The sequence below is a fragment of the Corythoichthys intestinalis genome, chromosome 18 (genome assembly GCF_030265065.1).
Source record: "Corythoichthys intestinalis isolate RoL2023-P3 chromosome 18, ASM3026506v1, whole genome shotgun sequence".
NCBI lineage: Eukaryota > Metazoa > Chordata > Actinopteri > Syngnathiformes > Syngnathidae > Corythoichthys > Corythoichthys intestinalis.
The window spans coordinates 35,315,594-35,334,945 of record NC_080412.1 but is presented as its reverse complement, the minus strand read 5'-3'; the positions used below and the strand labels follow the sequence as shown (position 1 = coordinate 35,334,945).

The window sequence follows — 19,352 nt, the reverse complement described above, 5'->3', positions numbered from 1 at the left end:
CTGAAATACTCATTCACGCCTTCATCACATCCAGACTCGACTACTGCAATAGCCTCCTCTATGGTCTTCCATCTTCTCATCTCCAAAAGCTGCAATACGTCCAGAACTCTGCCGCCCGCCTCCTCACCCACACCCGCTCCAGAGAGCACATCACCCCCATCCTCCAACAGCTTCACTGGCTTCCAATCTCATACCGGATTCAGTACAAACTCCTCCTCCTCACCTACAAGTCCCTCCATAACCTGGCCCCTTCCTACCTCACTGACCTCCTACAACAGCACTGTCCCTCCCGCCGCCTACGTTCTGCCGACTCTAATCTCCTCACACCCATCCTTCGCACTAAGCTCCGAACCTTGGGGGACCGAGCCTTCGCCGCTGCTGCTCCCTCACTCTGGAACTCACTCCCAAAACCCATCAGGAACTCAGACTCATTACAAAACTTCAAATCACTCCTAAAAACCCACCTGTTCAAACTAGCTTTTCCCACCTCTTAATTCTTAATTCTGTCTTTGTGTTATGTTATGTAAAGCGTCTTTGAGTGTCCAAAAAAGCGCTATATAAGTTTGAGGTATTATTATTATTATTACCCATGTTGACAATTACAGGCCTCTCTAATCTTTTCAAGTAGAGAACTTGCACAATTGGTGGTTGACTAAATACTTATTTGCCCCACTGTACATAGTCAAACAGCTGCTAAATATGCATTTTTGGCAACATCTGTTTGTTTTTTTTGTTTAAAAAAGGGGGCATTTTTTGTTCTGACCAATCTATGAAAATGCAAAATGAATAGCTTATTGTTTAATGGCATTCAGAAGCAAGAAGCTATCGGTTTGTAAAATAATATCATGCTTCCCTACTTTCAAAGTTGAAATATAAGTAACCTCAACTTTGAGAATGTACTTTTTCATTTTAAGAAGGGCCCGAGGCAAGTAACCCAAAAGAAATGGCAAGCAGAAGAAAAGAAAACAAAATCGTTCAAGGTTTTGACAACAAACAGATTGCATTTTTTGGTGTTTTCTTAATTGCATATCCAAATGAGCTGTCACCATCTTTAAACCAAGAAATATGTGCCCCTTTATAACCACAGTTACACATATGGCTTTGATGTATCATTGTCATATTGGACTGAGTAAGTACTGTCCTACATTTCACAAAAATGAATATTGTGAAATAGCATTGGAACCTTTCAAGTCAAACCAGGGCCGACCCAGGCCATTTGGGGGTCCTAAGCAAAATAATACCAAGGGGCCCATATTTTTGGAAAAATGTATTAAAATTGTAACCTTATATGCATCTTTCTTGATTCTTGATCTCTCAACTATGTACATGACATTGCCAAGCATTACCTTGAATTGTACATTTGGGGAAATCATCATCTTGTGAAGATGACGGCACTCCACCTCCAATTCCATACTGAGATACTTCTCAATAGCTCCTTTGAATCATCCAAAGTACAACATATGATTACGTGGAACAAAATTCAGCCCAGGAAAATATTCGTCAACAAAAATGTGTACTGTGGGGCAGGGCTGGCCCAGGCCATTTGGGGGCCCTAAGCAAAATAATGCAAAGGGGCCAATATTTTTGGCCCACCATTTCGTCACAGTGTACTGTGAAACACATACATGCAATCCAACTCATACGTCCATATTTTGTATATTAATCAGATTTTGTTGCACTGCATACTTCAAACTTCTCACCCCAAATGATTGTCAGTACTTACAGTGGATAGCGCCACACCTTTTTCTAAAAGAGGAAAGAAAGAAGTTAAAGAAGAACTTTTACTTTTTTAAGCTTGTAATCAAGTCTCAAAACTCACAAAAGTCAAATAAAGCAAACTGTAGTAAACAAAATAGAACACAAATTAAACAATTGCCAGATTGGGGGGGCCCCCTGGTGGTCAGGGGCCCTAAGCAGCTGCATAGTCTGCGTGTAGGCTGGGCCGGCCCCAAGTCAAACATACAGTTACAGAACATAGGCAAACTTAAAAGTTTTGTTAAATTTCTAATTATTCTACAACTATAAAATGTTAACAGTGAAGCGTGTGATCAGCTGTAACACACCCCACACTTGAGTATGTTTCCATTATAAGTTTATTTTATATTTTACTGCATTTTTTTTTAATTTTTATTATTATTAAAAATGTACGAGTGATAAAAGTTTTGTGTTAAACTTGAAAGGTTCCACTGCTTGTTGCAAAGTGTTTAACTAAACACAACATATCATAGCTAAAAGGGCTCCTTGAATTTCTTTGTTTTTCACAACACATGAGAAAACGTCTGATTTACAATAAATACGTATATGAAAAAAAGATTTACATACCGAGTAGCTTGTCGCCACATGGTAAAATAACAAATAATGTCCATGCAGTTTGAGTATGCGTTAATATTTTCCAACAGTGTCCAGTCACATTCCAAGATGGAAAGTTAAGGCAAGCATCGTCCTTCGACCTGTTTAGGATTGAGGAACGTCACCATCTCCCGAATGCCATCTTCACAAATGGTTTGGGTTTGATCCAACTTGCCTCGTCCGTCTATAAATTTCCCCCACATATCTGGAAAACAACAAGGTTAAATAACTTATCATAAGGATTTAAAATAATTCATCCGAAACACTAAATGATACCTTCATCAACTGTTGTTAGTAATGTGTAATTTTCCGGATGGTCCTGAATATCTTTCCTTTGAACATCTCCAATTTCCATCAATTGCAAAAAACCTGTATAAAAGAAGTTATTACTGCCAAGCAGGAACAAATTGCACAGAACAGTAAAAATATGAGAGGTACTGTACCATCTACCATCTTCCACACCAGCAACTCCACCTCCGCAGCACTTGCCCTTTCTATAGCCATTATCCGAACAGTGCCCGGAGAGTCAACTTTCAGAGCTGAGTCAACCTTATACACCAAAAGTTTGTTTTTGCGGCCTGAGTAACATTGAGTCTGGTTACTGGCAGCTTTATGTTCTACAAGAAAAGAGAATGTCTATTAGCTTGTATGTCTCAAAGAAAATAGGGGTGTGACAATAGCGTGCCACACGAATGCTATTTTTAGACCGCAAGGCTGCGTGACGTCACCATTGTAAACCGGAAGGGGGTCAACATAGAAGCGTGCTCGCATCCGACCTAAGGGTGTAACTAGAGATGTCCCGATCGATCGGGATGCCGATCGATTGGGTCCGATCACTTCATTTTCAAAGTATCGGAATCGGCAAAAAATATCGGCCATGCCTTTTTTTAATATATATAGATTTTTTAATTCGTTTTCTAATTGTATTTAACGTTACAGACATAATATGTTACACTTATCCAGAGTCTTTAGTTTAGGCTTAAGGTAGGGTTATCAAATTTATCCCAATAACGGCGGTAATTAATTTTTTAAAAAATGTATCACGTTAAAATATTTAACGCAATTAATGCATGCGCTGCACGACCCACTATCGCAATGTCGCGCTCAATCTGTAATAGCGCCGTTTTACCTATATAGAGAGATAATAAACAGCGTAAAATGAGTAGAGTGAATTTTGGCAGCCTTTGGAGCCTTTTTTTAATTGGCTAAAGCTTTACAATCCCTCTCCCTACGATTAGAAATATAATGGGAAGCAATGTGGGGAAGCAAGGTAGCAATTGATCTTTTTCTTAACACCTTATGTTATTTCCCAATGCAGAGAAGATATATCAATTGGTAGCACTACGCACAGTCATGGTTGCACTTCCCATCATGCATTTGTGCATGGCCTTCAGTATCATTTACTAAAAGCTCAACAAATACACTACATGGCAATATTTAGTCACAATATACAAAGTCACAAGTCTTTCAATCCGTGGATCCCTCTCACAGAAAGAATGTTAATAATGTAAATGCCATCTTGAGGATTTATTGTCATAATAAACAAATACAGTACTTATGTACTGTATGTTGAATGTATATATTCGTCGGAGTTTTATTCATTTTTTTCTTAATGCATTGCCAAAATGTATATGATCGGGAAAAATGAAAGAATGATTGGAATTGAATCGGGAGCAAAAAAAAAGCAACCGGATCGGGAAATATCGGGATCGGCAGATACTCAAACTAAAACCATCAGGATCGGATCGGGAGCAAAAAAACATGATCGGAACAACCCTAGGTGTAACGGTACATGTATTTGTATTGAACCGTTTCGGTACGTGGTGCTCGGTTCGGAATGGAGGCGTACCGAATGAGTTTCTGACATAATGTAAACTGAGGCTGTGAGTCAATCGGGTTACAGTTTCTTTGTGTAGATTATATTTAGTCCGTCTTCTCTACTATAATGAGGACCAACACAGTAAAACCCAGAAACGTCAATGGCGCGACAACGTGGCCGCCGCGAGAACGCAGTGAAACACGCGCGTTAAAGTCAATCAGCCAATGCACACCAGTCGCAGTGCGGCCGCGTGTTAGAAGCGTCCCAGAAGCGGCTCAACACGACGCACGCGAAAAGAACGGCAGAGTTTATTATTTGACGCGAGACGCGACCCTCCTGCGTCAATACTACAACCAGTAGCTAGGATCGGGCAGACCGGAAGTCACTCGTGTAAAAATACGGTGGATCCGGTCGATTTTCAAACTAATATGCAATCATAACCCACTTTTTGAGTCCATCAGATCTCTTGAGTGGTAGATCAGGGCACAGTTGACTTGTCTTTGTTGATGTACTGCTGACTTCTCTGCTATAATAATAACCAACATGGCCCCGTGTTCAATACAAAACCCTCCTACCACAACAAAACAAGTAGGAACTAAAATTCACATAGGAACTAAAGTTATACAACATAAAATATGCGATATAAATGAATACTACATCACATTTGTAAAATATAAACACATAATAAAATAAATAATAGCCCATTTAAATAAAATAAATTGAAATGAGCTAAAACACCTGTAATTAAATAATAACAATAATACACAGATCCTGCTTTCACAGTTAAATGTATTAATTTCTGTGTGGCGCTTTAACTTGTGAAAATCCACCAATAACGCTTTTGAAAACCGCTCATAAGAAAAAAAAGATTCATTGAGGCATTTCAATTATAAAATACATGTTAAAATCTTTGTCATTGGGATTGCTTTTCTCTTTAGCACAAGACTTTTTTCTTCTTTCCTTAAGAAAGAAAGCTGACCAATACGCGGGGTCTGAAAGGCAAATTGTTGTTAAATTATCTTTAAGTACCCGCTACTTTTTTTTAGCAGAATTCTAGCTTTGTATAGGCTACTGTTCCTATTGTTGAAAGCATAAAAGTGTGTAATAAACAACTAGCACATTTATATTTTGCATTTTGTTTTCTTACTGTACCGAAAATGAACCAAACCGTGACCTCAAAACCAAGGTACGTACCAAACCGAGATTTTTGTGTACCGTTACACCCCTAATACGACCCATGCTAGTACTGCTTGTTTTCTGCCGGCAATCTTTCAAAAAACAACATGCCGAGTAAACACTGCTGCTAAGGAACTTGTAGAAACGACTCTAAATATTACGACAAATGAAGGATGTTTTCTTTATACGTTATACGTCATACGTTACAGGAAAAAATGTGAACAATGGATTAACTTGTGCGGACCTCCAAAAGACGTTACGTTTAACGCCAGCAAAGTGAAGCCATTCACCTTCATATGCAGTAAACATTTTGTTGGAGGCCATGGTCCTACAGATGACAATACTGATCCATTGCCTGCCACAGCCTGCCCCAAAGAGGTAAGCAAGAAAGACTTTTCCTATTTCAAGGGGTAGAGGGAAATTACAATAGCCATGAAAAGTTTTACTAGAGTTTTACTAGTTTTGGTAAAAAGGTGAATACTTTTTTTGTTGTTGTTGTTTGTGAACTACAGTTCCACACAAATGCACATCAAGGTACCATTTAGTTTAGCAAGGAAAGGTATGAGAGTCATTTTTCGAGTGACCCAGAGCTTGCAAAACTTTTTTTAAAAAAGTGCATTTATCAAGGTTCCATGTGCTGTGTTTGCATATATTCGTCCACCGAAACAGCCTGATAGCACAGATTTAAGTACGGCTGTCACTCTGCTATTGGATGTGTTGTTGACGTAAGCGTGGCGGTGCTCTGAAAAGAGAGCAAGCCTCTATTTTGGGCCCCGCCTCTCGGCGAAAATTCATTCAAACTTCCCGTTGTACTCAAGACAGCCGTCCACCATTCACTTTACCCGAAAAGTCTGATCGAAAATGCACAATAAATGGGTTGCCGCTGAACCCTTCACACTAGGCTGCCGCTAGTTTGAAACTGCCTTAAAAAAAAATCTCATTTGGAAGGTGTGGCGCCTTTTATTTTGGTGTGGCAGTGCACCACAATCTTTTATACGTAGGGGAAACCCTGTAATTGCTGTATCACCATACTGCAAGATCATTATCGTGAGCCTTGTATTGCAAATCGTATCGAATTGTGAGGTACCCAGAGGTGTCCACCTTAAAAAGAAAATATTAGAAGCCGCGCTTAGCTACCTGGACATATCTTGCAGCACTTTCCCGGCAACTTGACCGGATGTTGGCAGGCATACTGACTTGGACAAGTCATGCGTTTGCACTCCTGCAGGCCGTCGCTACATGAGCACACGATGCATTCCAGGACCTTCCCCAAAACTGGGTGCCAAATGTCTCCGTGCGAGTACGTCTTGCCATTGTATAAACACGCTGATGAGAGAGACGGAGAAAATCTTTAATAGTAATTGGTGTGTGCCGGAGAGAAAAGGTAAAAAGATCTTTAGGAAAGTCAAGCTTCTTGTAACTAGATTAGTGGAAAGGAAGTTCCTGACCAGATGGTGTTGTCATTCCATTTTTATTTTTTTAAATATCAAATTTATAATCCAATACAGAATCATGTAAGTGTACTTTAAAATAAAAATGCTGCTATGTTGCAGTAGATGTGTAATTTGTTTGTTTGAGCGAATTTCATTTTCTGTTCTTTAATGCTTTATTGGACTTGGCGGTATTATTTAGTTAATGAGATGTTGTGGATGAATATATCAACCTAAACCTATAACTATTGCTTCAGTCGTCATTCATACACAAATCTGTTTAGATCATTTTGAGTGCTACCTACGGTTCCTAGCCATCCCTTGAATAACTGTATTGTCCTGTATTCAGAAACAAAACTAAGCGTCCCGTATTGAGTGTTCAAGGGACGCGCTTTGTCACTTTGAGCTTGAACGCACCTAAGTTGTATTAAGTACAGTGGTACCTCTACTTACGAACGTCTCTACATAGAATTTTCAGGTTAAGACACGCCTTAAAGGGAAAATATTGCTTCTTGTTACGAAAGAAATTTCAGGATTCGAAAGGCAAAAATACAGTGTGGCTGGGACTCGCAGCTCTCAGAGTTTACTGAACGTAACCTACGGTGCTCATTGGCTATTGCCTAGCATTCCTGGCATCCCATTGGCTCAGAGGGACCTCTACTGTATGTGTGTATCTCAGTGTCCTCTTCATTCGCCGTTCCGACAGCTTTACATGAGTGTATCAACTTTTATTCTTTATTCTTGTTTTTTTTTTTACATTATGCCAAACTCTGATTTTATGTCTATTGTGTAATAATCTAATTGTAACATGCATTTGTTACATGTTTTGATGCATTTTTATGCATTATAAAAGATTTATGTCTGAATTTTGGGGTGGCTTGGAACGGATTAGGGCATTTACATGGAAAATGCGTCTCGACTTACGGAATTTTCAGGTTATGAAACTACTTCCAGAACCAATAATTTCATAAGTAGAGAGGTAGCACTGTATTTTAAAAAGAAAAACGGCCCAAAAAAAAAACACACACACAAAATTATGGTTTATCATTAATGGTTAAATTATACAGTTTAAATTTTGCAGGACAGATGTTAATTTTATTCTCTGTATTAAAATACATTGCTGATAATTATTGTTTTTCATGTGCTAATATCACTCAAGGCTTAAGTAAAATTATTATCTTATAATTATTTTTTAAAAAAATCACTTTTCACATACAAAAAATAAATAAATAAATAAACGGTGACAGTTATCGGTCCGGCCGGCTCTGCCAGGGAGGTGTACCTTATCTTTTTTTCCCTTTTTTTCCCAGGGAGTTGGTAACCCAAGTGCAACTCCCTCCCATCACCAGAATGGAATACAGTTAGGGCTGCAGCAATCGATTATTTTAGTAGTCCATTAATCGATGAACTAGTTAGTTCGAATAATCGAGTAATCGGATAAGGAGCATAAAAATTTAAAATACCTGAGCTGAGCCTCAAACGGTGTAAATAATAAATAAATAAATGAGGGTCTAAGTACCAGAAAAGAACAATTGGCTAACTTACATAGCAAAAGTCCGCTAGCTTAAATGCTATAATATTTATATAAATACTATATTTAATAAAACTTTTTTTACAATGCTCCTAACAAAGAGTTCAAACACATATTCCCCCAAAAACAGCTTAATATACCTATAAACTAAATTAAGAATGCATAATTGAAAAAAAAAATATATAAAAACTAGCTCAAACAAATACTTGCTCAAATACTTGCTTATGTTGGTCTTAACAGGGAGCAACTGGATTCAGCCATGTGAAATTAGTTGTCATATTCACTGGCGCAGGGCAGTTTATCCACTCAAATCAATAAAACTAAATGCAAACACTTTCAAAACAAACCATTAAAAAGCCAGTTTAATTAAATGAATACTCGAAGCAGCAAAATTTAATTTGAATCTTTTTTCCTAATCGAATTACTCGAGTTAATCGATTAATCGTTCCAGCAGTAAATACAGTATTCCTTCGTCAGACTTGATTCAGAGACTAGCATTAGCAAGTCATATTAAAAAAGAAAACTTGTAAACCTTTCTGTTGCTTCCTTTGCATTAGAATCTTCACAGTAGTCTCTGAAGCCCCCCTGAGATTAAGTTTATTGAGGCTCAGGTGTCTGGTTGAAGTCCTGATCCGAGGGGACTGTGCTGTGTCCTGATCTCCGGAACACTGCTCCAATGAATGTCTCTTTTAAAAGCACACATACAAGTTGTATACATGAACAATGCTGTTATTCTGGAACAAAATATATATATATGGCGGAAAACACTCGGGTGACTTGAAGTCCCGCTCCGAGACCCCCAATTTGGCCAACTTTCAAAATTTTCCGATATGCATGTGTGATGCATCATGGATAAGAAAAAGCTCAATTTTCTGGCGGAAGAAAAATTTTGAACAGGAGGGCATTTAAAAAAAAAAAAAAAATTTTTTTTAAACAGCAAAACCCTAACCCAGACACCATGACTTTAACGAGATATTATCGCGTACTTACCTTGTTTCGATCCAAAAACTCCATGTAGCATGTATAACTGAATGTCAAGACACAGCTGTGAATGGCCACAGCTGGATTTTGGGGGGGATTTTATGGGTGAAACATGGTATTATAACAAGGGTCGCGATGCCGAAATCCCAGACATCAAGGAGTGGTCAAGATGTTCTTTTTCATATATTTACCCTTTTAAATGTCTTTTTCAATTTTTTTTGTTTGGATCGATTATTTATCATCTAACATATCAGAGAAAATGCGACAGTAACAAAAAAAAAAAAAATACAATTAAGCGATAGTAGAAGTAGATATCCGTGACTTTTTTTTACAGACGCCATTTTTTTTCATTGTGTCATAATTTGTTTAAAAGTTTAAAATATATGAGTGAATAATTTTTTTATGTCGTTTTTTTTTTAAATGTAATATCAGACATCAAGTAATGATTCTAAGCTAAAAACGACATTTTGAATAATAAATCTTGGTTTTATGGCTGGGTTGAAACAAAAGCGGTTGCGCGACGTCTGTAAACAGGGGTTTTCAGGTTAAAAAGGACATATTAAAAATAGTTCGGGGGCTTAATACACCATAAATCTGCTATGGCAGCATATAGACATATTGTTCTATCAAACACAAGTTGTTTTGGCTTAAAATACAGCAGTTTCTTTTAAAATGGAGTGCAAGAGCAGAAACTGCTTTTTCAGTCTTGTTTGTGTTTTCCGCCATATACAAATGGATGCATCGCAAAACATACAACGCCTCTGTTCAGCTGCTGGTTTCCATCCTCCGCTGATGATGACCCAGTGGTGCTGGAGTCTAAAGGAACGTTTAACAACATTAATGTAATATTGAATAAAATAATTGTATTGGTGTTGATTTTATGCAGTGTGCCCACTTAAGCCCTGACCAACATATTTCATTCCAAGTTGAGAAGAGAGACATATTCCTTTGAGAGCTGGAAGAAGTTGGAATACCTTTACATGCCAAACAGCAGGTGTCTGTAAGCGTGACCCAGGAGGAGCAACTGAGTGGTTGGCAAGTTTTAATGGCACAGAAGATGTTTCCATTCTGAGGGAGAAAAATGTCAGAGGTCATTTTAGCTCCACCCTGGGGAAAAAATGAGAGTCATTCCCTGTGTACATGAGGTAGAAACAGAGAAACATAAATATCCCTGATATCGTACTATCCCTGTCAGAGGTGGGTAGAGTAGCCAAAAATATTACTCAAGTAAAAGTAGTCATCCAATAAATGTACTCAAGTACTAGTAAAACAGTACTTGGTGAAAAGAACACTCAAGTAATGAGTAACATTGCGAGTAACTGCTCACGGTGTTTGATTTTAAACAATGGTATTTTTTGTCTCAGCACAAAGTTAGCTTCATGAACTGTTATAATAATTATACTTTGAAGAAGAAGACCATAACCTACTACATAACCGCATTAAGCCAAAGAAATACCCCAAAAAAATCATTGAATTTAATCGAAAGAATAAAAATACAGAAATGAAGCATTATTTCTCCAAAAAGCATAAGTGTCCTCTAATGGAAAAATCATGTTTCCTATTATAAAACTAAAAGGATAATATCTCCGGTTTTCCGTGGTCGATCGTTGCCAAATAACAACTGGGAGAGAGGTTAAAATCCAAGGAAGACGTAAATGTTTCGCACCCCCCTCCAACTCTGCCGCCACTGTAAATGGTATCATTTGTCTATAATATTACTATTATAAGTACACTTCTGCCTCACATTGTGTCCTATTTTTCTATTGGAGAAAATAACAGAGATCAACTTATAAAGTATAACTTTAATAACATTGTTTTGTTTGTAACAGAAAAGACTTAACACACATCAATTTGCCTAAATAAAAAAAAAAGTCACATCCAAACTGTAAAAATACACTCAAGGTACATTTTTGACCATTTGGTACTGAAAAATAGAATCAGTAAATAATAACAAATTTAAATTTATTAGAAACATTAACTCATGAGGACAATATGCCAAAAAATTTGACCGAAAAAACAAAACTGATTAGAAGGGGGGAAAAAGTGTCTTTGGACAGAAGGACAGTTTTTATTTTCGCTGCTCACAGTATCACCTCCAGTTTGCAATGGTGTGGGGTTATTTTGCACTGAGCATGCTAACAGTGCTCACTGGTTTACTTATATAACACTGACAAAGCGGGACGATTGTTGGCAATATTCGGCACGTTTTCGCTGAAAAACAACCAAGCGGCTTATCAATGAGATTGGGGTCTAATGTCTTTAAATGGCGTCTTAATGGCGTACCGCACGTATGCTATTTTTAGACCGTGATGTCGCATCGTAAAGCGGAAGTAAAGCCGAAGTGGGACATCATAGACCCGCCCTCGCACAGAAACAACGTAATTTGTGCTACTTTTCGCCGGTAATCTTTCAAAAACGAACATGCCGATCATACATTGCTTTTTTGGAACTTGTAGAAACGACTCTAGACATTACGACACATGAAGGATGTTTTCTTCATACGTTTCCGGAAACCAAAAACTCGGGGGGAAAAATGTGAAGACCAAATCAATTTGCGCTGACTTTAACACCAGCTCGGTGAATCCATTCACATTTCATATGCAGTAAACATTTTGTTGGGTTGGCATGGTCTTTCAGAGGACAAAGAGGTAAGCCATTTTTATATTCTTAACTTATTTTTTTAGCGTAACATTGTGCCGTACTGCTTCTGTCTGACAAGGAATGACCTGAAAAGAATTACAATGGTATCTGACTGCCACTGTTACCGTTTCTGTTATATATAAATATTTATAAAAAAAAAAACAACTTTAGTAAGGAGGAAGTGTAAATAAATTATAGAATTAAGATTTGTTATCAATGAAAAAATTAAAAGTGTTCGTTGGCTGTCACTGAGTAGCATTTGTGATCGCTACACAAAGCTAACTAAATTACCCCCAAGAACGGTAAGAGACGTAGGACAACCAGAGGATATATAAGAAAGACAGGGCTGATGGTAAAGGATAGCTTGTTGAAACAGGAGAATGTCATTGTCAGTCGCGTCGATAAAAAAGCTAAGGCGATGCTTAGGTCGGCTCGTTTTTTTCGTCTTTTTCAGCCTTTGACACTCAAGCCATCTCTTGAACATTTTTATGTTCTTCCACATCTTTGCCAGTTAATTTGGCACCAGGCACATCATTTTCGGAGAGAATTGGTAGGTTTAGCTCTGTAAACATCTCCTTCGTACACTATTTCCATTCATTTCCTATTAGGGACAAACGGTGGCTTGTCCCTACTTAGCAACAGTAGCTAATGTCATGAATATTAATGAGCGGAAGTGACGTGTTGCTTGCGGTACGCCATTGATTTGGCTTCCGGCTGTCCGCTATAACCATTTTTAGACACAGTAAACAGTGGTCTTTCCTCATCTACCACTGTATTAAATGTCAAAGGCAAACAGCCCGAAAAAAGCGCATTCTCGGCGGCCGAGGGAGAACCGTAGGTGAGGGCAGCCGTCGTGACGATCCCAAGCCGAAAATGGCACTTCTCGGGCAGACACGTGAGAACCGGAGAAGACAGTGGGTCGCTGCGTGAGTCTGGTCGGAAAACGGCTTTCGAAAGCGGCGCACAGCTCTTCATATCTCTTCTGTGTGCTCTTGCTTATTTCAAAAATACTGCGCGCACTTTGAATATGAGAGCACCACTGCCACCCACTGAGTGGATGTGCAAGTACACTTTATTCTAGTACGGGGGGGGGGGGGGACATGCTCTCCGAGGTCACATGCGGCATCCCGCGCCCCACTATTTGAGAAGTAGTGCATTAGTGAAACTGGTAGCGTCACTGTCGGCATCTCTGGCAGAAAAAAAAAAAAGTAAAACTTAATATGTAGAATGAAGAGGAAAAATGTAACAAGTAGTGTAGCCCAAAGTAGCAGAGTAAGCGTGTTATTACCCACCTGTGGTCACGCCATTGCTATTAACCATATACGTATACTTTAAACCAGGAGTGTCCAAACTTTTTGCAAAGAGGGCCAAATTTGGTGTGGTAAAAATGTGGGGGGCCGACCTTGGCTGACGTCCTTTATGTAGAACAATATATTTAAGCAAATTTTAGCAAGCCATTCTGTGTGTCACATATGCTTTATTATTTTCTTAAATGAATACATTTCAACAATCTCAGTTCCACGGAATCTCAATTCCACGGAATCGTTTGGCAGTATATCTAGCCTTTGTGGCGTTCTCTTTCGACTCTCGGGCTCTTGCGAAATACTGCTGCTGCTGTGAAATTAAACTAGCTTCAACTTGCTTCAATTTCTCGCTAACTGCTACGCATCTTCCCTGTAATCTTGTCGTACATGTCAGCGTGTCTTGTTCGGGAACATCGCCTCACATTTAACTCTTTAAAAACAGCGACTGTAGACAGTTGTTGCGTATTTTAGTGAAGAAATAGTCTAATTTCCGCCTATCCTTGAAGCGCCAGCCGTCGCAGTCAACTTTCTTTTTTTGTTGATTGTCGCCATTTTAGAAAATTGGGAGTAAAGGGTCACACAGGGGAATGTTGCTTAGAGTGCTGCTGCCTTTTCGTGGGTAAATGAGGAGCAGCATTAGATACTTCATATTCTGGTAGCAGTACTGCTGACCAATTTATTAAGTCTGTGTGCGGGCCACACGTTATTGATTTTATGACAGAGGCTGGGGGCCGGATGAAATTTGACCATGGGCCGCATTTGGCCCCCGGGCCGGACTTTGGACATGTCTGCTTTAAACCAATTTAAAGCAACAGCACTTGCATATATGGTTCGTATTCTCGTCCATGAATGTAGAAAGGATAGAATTATTCCAACGTAAACGGTAGGTTAAATAAAAAGGACTGACTCACAGAACATGAGCACATGGCACACTGGTTGCTTGGCTGGGCTGTCAGGTTATACTTAGTGAAGGTCTCTCCTGGTTGATATACGCTTCCATTATATCGGCACGACTTCGCTGGAGCTCTCAGACCTGCGGGGATCTTGAGCTGGTCTACGAAAACAGAATGACAACAAACAGCACACAAAACAATTACAGACTGCTCACCATTTGGGAAAAACTAATAGGCGGCTGCAGCTATCGATTATTTAAGTAATCGATTCACCTATCGATTAGTTAGTTCGAATAACGGATTAAAAACATTTAATGTGTTGCAGAATAAATTTTAGGAGATGCAATATATAAAAAAAAAAACAAATGTTAATGCCTACAATAACATTTATTTTTAACTTGTTAGGATTGTACTTTCAAAAGAGCATTAAATGCAAACACAAAATGAAATACCTCAGTGTTTCTTCAAACTATGCAGAATTGCACTTTCTTATCAAAAAAGCAATAAAATTAATACCTGACCTCAGCTCAAAATAATTGAGGATCTAAGTAAGACAAAAGAACAATTGGCTAACTTGCATAGCAAAAGTCCGCTAGCTTAAATGCTATAAAATACTAACATCTTATTACCAAGCTCAAAACAAATCGTTCAAACACATATTACCTTGAAAAAATTCTACATATGCTTCTAAACTAAATTAACTCAAACAAAAACTCACAACCTAATGTCGACCTTAACGGGAGCAGTTGAATTCAGTCATTAGATTGTTAATCTTCCTTTTAAAAAGTAATTAATTAGTTACAAATTACTTCTCCCAAAAAGTAATTGAGTTTGTAACTCAGTTACCTGAATGTAAGAGTAATTAGTTACATGGCAAAGTAATTGGTGTTACCTTTCATGTTTTTTTTACATACACACACACATATATATATACACACACACACATATATATATATATATATATATACACAGTGCCTTGCAAAAGTATTCGGCCCCCTTGAATCTTGCAACCTTTCACTACATTTCAGGCTTCAAACATAAAGATATAAAATTTTAATTTTTTGTCAAGAATCAACAACAAGTGGGACACAATCGTGAAGTGGAACAAAATTTATTGGATAATTTAAACTTTTTTAACAAATAAAAAACTGAAAAGTGGGGCGTGCAATATTATTCGGCCCCCTTGCGTTAATACTTTGTAGCGCCACCTTTTGCTCCAATTACAGCTGCAAGTCGCTTGGGGTATGTTTCTATCAGTTTTGCACATCGAGAGACTGACATTCTTGCCCATTCTTCCTTGCAAAACAGCTCGAGCTCAGTGAGGTTGGATGGAGAGTGTTTGTGAACAGCAGTCTTCAGCTCTTTCCACAGATTCTCGATTGGATTCAGGTCTGGACTTTGACTTGGCCATTCTAACACCTGGATACGTTTATTTTTTAACCATTCCATTGAAGATTTGGCTTTATGTTTTGGATCATTGTCCTGTTGGAAGATAAATCTCCGTCCCAGTCTCAGGTCTTGTGCAGATACCAACAGGTTTTCTTCCAGAATGTTCCTGTATTTGGCTGCATCCATCTTCCCGTCAATTTTAACCATCTTCCCTGTCCCTGCTGAAGAAAAGCAGGCCCAAACCATGATGCTGCCACCACCACGTTTGACAGTGGGGATGGTGTGTTCAGGGTGATGAGCTGTGTTGCTTTTACGCCAAACATATCGTTTTGCATTGTGGCCAAAAAGTTCAATTTTGGTTTCATCTGACCAGATCACCTTCTTCCACATGTTTGGTGTGTCTCTCAGGTGGCTTGTGGCAAACTTTAAACGAGACTTTTTATGGATATCTTTGAGAAATGGCTTTCTTCTTGCCACTCTTCCATAAAGGCCAGATTTGTGCAGTGTACGACTGATTGTTGTCCTATGGACAGACTCTCCCACCTCAGCTGTAGATCTCTGCAGTTCATCCAGAGTGATCATGGGCCTCTTTGCTGCATCTCTGATCAGTTTTCTCCTTGTTTGAGAAGAAAGTTTGGAAGGACGGCCGGGTCTTGGTAGATTTGCAGTGGTCTGATGCTCCTTCCATTTCAATATGATGGCTTGCACAGTGCTCCTTGAGATGTTTAAAGCTTGGGAAATCTTTTTGTATCCAAATCCGGCTTTAAACTTCTCCACAACAGTATCTCGGACCTGCCTGGTGTGTTCCTTGGTTTTCATAATGCTCTCTGCACTTTAAACAGAACCCTGAGACTATCACAGAGCAGGTGCATTTATACGGAGACTTGATTACACACCGGTGGATTCTATTTATCATCATCGGTCATTTAGGACAACATTGGATCATTCAGAGATCCTCACTGAACTTCTGGAGTGAGTTTGCTGCACTGAAAGTAAAGGGGCCGAATAATATTGCACGCCCCACTTTTCAGTTTTTTATTTGTTAAAAAAGTTTAAATTTATCCAATAAATGTTGTTGCACTTCACGATTGTGTCCCAGTTGTTGTTGATTCTTGACAAAAATATTAAATTTCATATCTTTATGTTTGAAGCCTGAAATGTGGTGAAAGGTTGCAAGATTCAAGGGGGCCGAATACTTTTGCAAGGCACTGTATGTGTATATATATATATATATAAATTGCAATGTCCGTAACTGTGTGCGGGCCCTTGAAGGGGTCATCAGACTGCAGAGTGGTGACGTAGCGGGAAGCAAGCAAAGAGGGAGGGAGAACGGCGTTTGAGCGAAGTTAGCAGTCGCATGTTGCAGATGCCGCTGTTATTTTGTTTGTTTTCCATTGTTGCCACAATAAAGTGGGAAATTCATCACCGACTCCTCTCCTTTCTATTTCCCCATTCGGGGCTATTACAATATATTTCTTTATGTCGTCGGGCAGAGTTGCAGTCGGACGGAAGAAAGGAGTAGGTAGAAAGTTCTCGATCGTGTGTAGATGAGCAAATTATTGCATGTGTCGCGTTCAAAAACTGCTCGGATTTTTAGCCATCAACGTCCTTGCTGTCCGCGACAATGTGGACCCCAGCACGTCTACTGCACATCATTTGGTTAGACTCGTCATGTGTCGATATACTCGAAAGTGTCCTTCCTATTTTATCCAAATGTGACGACCGTCAATCCTCCCTTTTTGTTTTATTCCAACACATTGTTGAGAACAGCAAGGGGGCAAATGGCTAAAAATCCGAGCAGTTCTTGAACGCGACACGAGTAGCTATCCATTCCAACAGCGCAATGGTACCAAGCAAGCTTAAACGTCATCTCCAAACGAAACACCCGCCGCTTCAAAACAAGTCGATGGACTATTTTGTTCGCCTCTGTGAAAAACACAGAGAAACAGGCAACTTTTTTTTGATAAAAACTATAAAAGAAAATGAGAAAGCCCTAAAAGCCAGTTACCTTATTCCTAAGTCCAAAAAGTCCCACACCGTGACAGACATTAATTAATACTACCTGCTTGCAAAGCCATTGTCTGCAAGATGCTCGGCCCTAATGTGGTTCAAGATGTGTTGATATTATTGATTAACAGTCATACCGTTTCATCATTAGGGGTCTGTATTGGTTAAAACAAGATAATATAAGTGAGGTAGAAAAGTTGTTCAGAAAACTTGTTACAAGATGGGCTGCACAGCACCCACGTTAATTAAAAGTTAAGAAAGAACTCACGTCTATTTTTTATGTTTTATGAAAACATAACAAAAGACATTGCTCAATTCCCCCTGTCTGATAATTCTGAGCTTTTACAAGCCTAACTGCTATAAAAATAAATAAATAAATAAAAATAGGAAGACTGAGAACTGTTGAAGAATAAGGATACCGACTTTGTGTTCATCTAAACAGGCTTAAGATTCACACTGAGTAAGTATACATACTGAGAAATCCTTTTATAATTAAATATACTGTACAGAAAATAACTTTGGAACATTTTTGGTTTGTGGTGTGCCGCGAAATTTTTTCCAATGTAAAAACGTGCCGTGAGTCGAAAAAGGTTGAAAAACACTGCTCTATGCCAATGACATACAGTACATGAAAAATTAAATGCTTTTCCACTAGATGGCAGAAATGACAAATTTACCTGTGTAGCACTTGTTGCCATTCATACAATTCAATAATACCTTTGTTTTAAAGTAAACAGGCCCAGATTTCAAACGAGTAAACGTACTGTATTTATACTTTTTGTGGGATTCATTCATGCTTGGTTGTGTGCAGAGACATTTTTCTGATAAAAAGTTGAGAAAACTGTTACCTGAGCATCTTGGACAACATTCATGTGGATCGGCTACTGTCTTGCCACATGGCAAAGGAGGACACTTAATTTTACTGCATTTCACGTGGCCTTTCTGAAACAAACCACATGTAATGTAATGATACTCATTTTATTGAGGGGAAAAAAGGATAATCAGTACCTCAGTGCAGGAGCAACGTATGCACAGAACGAGTCCAAAGGGCTCCAAAAAAGGATGCCAACTGTCTCCGGGCTTGAATGTCTTGTCTTTAAAGGTGCACAACACCCCTGGGCTTGCTATGGTGGTTGGAATGAGAGGACGAGCTGAAGATGACGGACAAAGACATTGCAGAGAAGCGAGATCATTTTTTCCCCATGCTATTAAATGAATGTCCTGATTCAAAGATTCCGCGCGTTGCTGAGAAGACTTACCTTTGCGGCCTCTCAGCTGGGCATCTGCAAACCATACGACCATCAAAGACACCAACAAAAACTTCATTTTTTCAACCCCAACTCGAGCGTGATACGCTCCGGGAAGAAAACAGTAAAATACTAAGTATGTTTCTATCTACACGAATCAAAGTGTAGGACAACAGAGGAAACTTTTACTTGGTTGATCTATGGTGCCTCCTGTAGGATGAAAAGCATCATTACATGTAAACGATAATATAAATACTGTACTGCACTCTAATGTACTGTACGTAGATGCTGTTTATATTGCATTTTATCAACATACAGTGCTGGCCAAAAGTATCGGCACCCCTGCAATTCTGTCATATAATGCTCAATTTCTCCCAGAAAACGACTGCAATTACAAATGCTTTGGTAGTAATATCTTCATTTATTTGCTTGCAATGAAAAAACACAAAAGAAAATGGGAAAAAAATGAAATCATTTTACACAAAACTCCCAAAATGGGCCGGGCAAAAGTATTGGCGCCCTTTGAAAAATCCTGCGAGCTTCTCTAATTTATGTAATCAACAACACCTGTTTCTTACCTGTCCCA

The 19,352-nt window shown here is 38.8% G+C and overlaps 1 protein-coding gene across 1 annotated transcript; it reads right to left on the bottom strand.

Annotated features, from left to right (window-relative positions):
• Nucleotides 1–637: 637 nt before the first annotated feature.
• On the bottom strand, nucleotides 638–19,115 carry chrdl2 (chordin-like 2). Its single transcript, XM_057821785.1, has 11 exons — nucleotides 18,779–19,115; nucleotides 18,528–18,670; nucleotides 18,368–18,461; nucleotides 14,142–14,284; nucleotides 10,261–10,354; nucleotides 10,041–10,102; nucleotides 8,838–8,991; nucleotides 6,482–6,670; nucleotides 2,793–2,966; nucleotides 2,626–2,718; nucleotides 638–2,554 (listed from the first exon to the last, which is right to left on the bottom strand). The coding sequence occupies exons 1-11, from the start codon at nucleotides 18,843–18,845 to the stop codon at nucleotides 2,427–2,429; spliced, it is 1,341 nt and encodes a 446-aa protein (XP_057677768.1). The 5' UTR covers nucleotides 18,846–19,115; the 3' UTR covers nucleotides 638–2,426.
• Nucleotides 19,116–19,352: the final 237 nt, after the last annotated feature.

Coding starts and splice junctions, on each gene's coding strand:
- chrdl2 (XM_057821785.1), bottom strand. CDS start 18,845: ATGAAGTTTTTGTTGGTGTCTTTGATGGTCGTATGGTTTGCAGATGCC. Junction 10,103..10,260: donor CTGCTGTTTGGCATGTAAAG/GTATTCCAACTT, acceptor ACGTTCCTTTAG/ACTCCAGCACCACTGGGTCA. Junction 8,992..10,040: donor AGCAGCTGAACAGAGGCGTT/GTATGTTTTGCG, acceptor TGCTTTTAAAAG/AGACATTCATTGGAGCAGTG.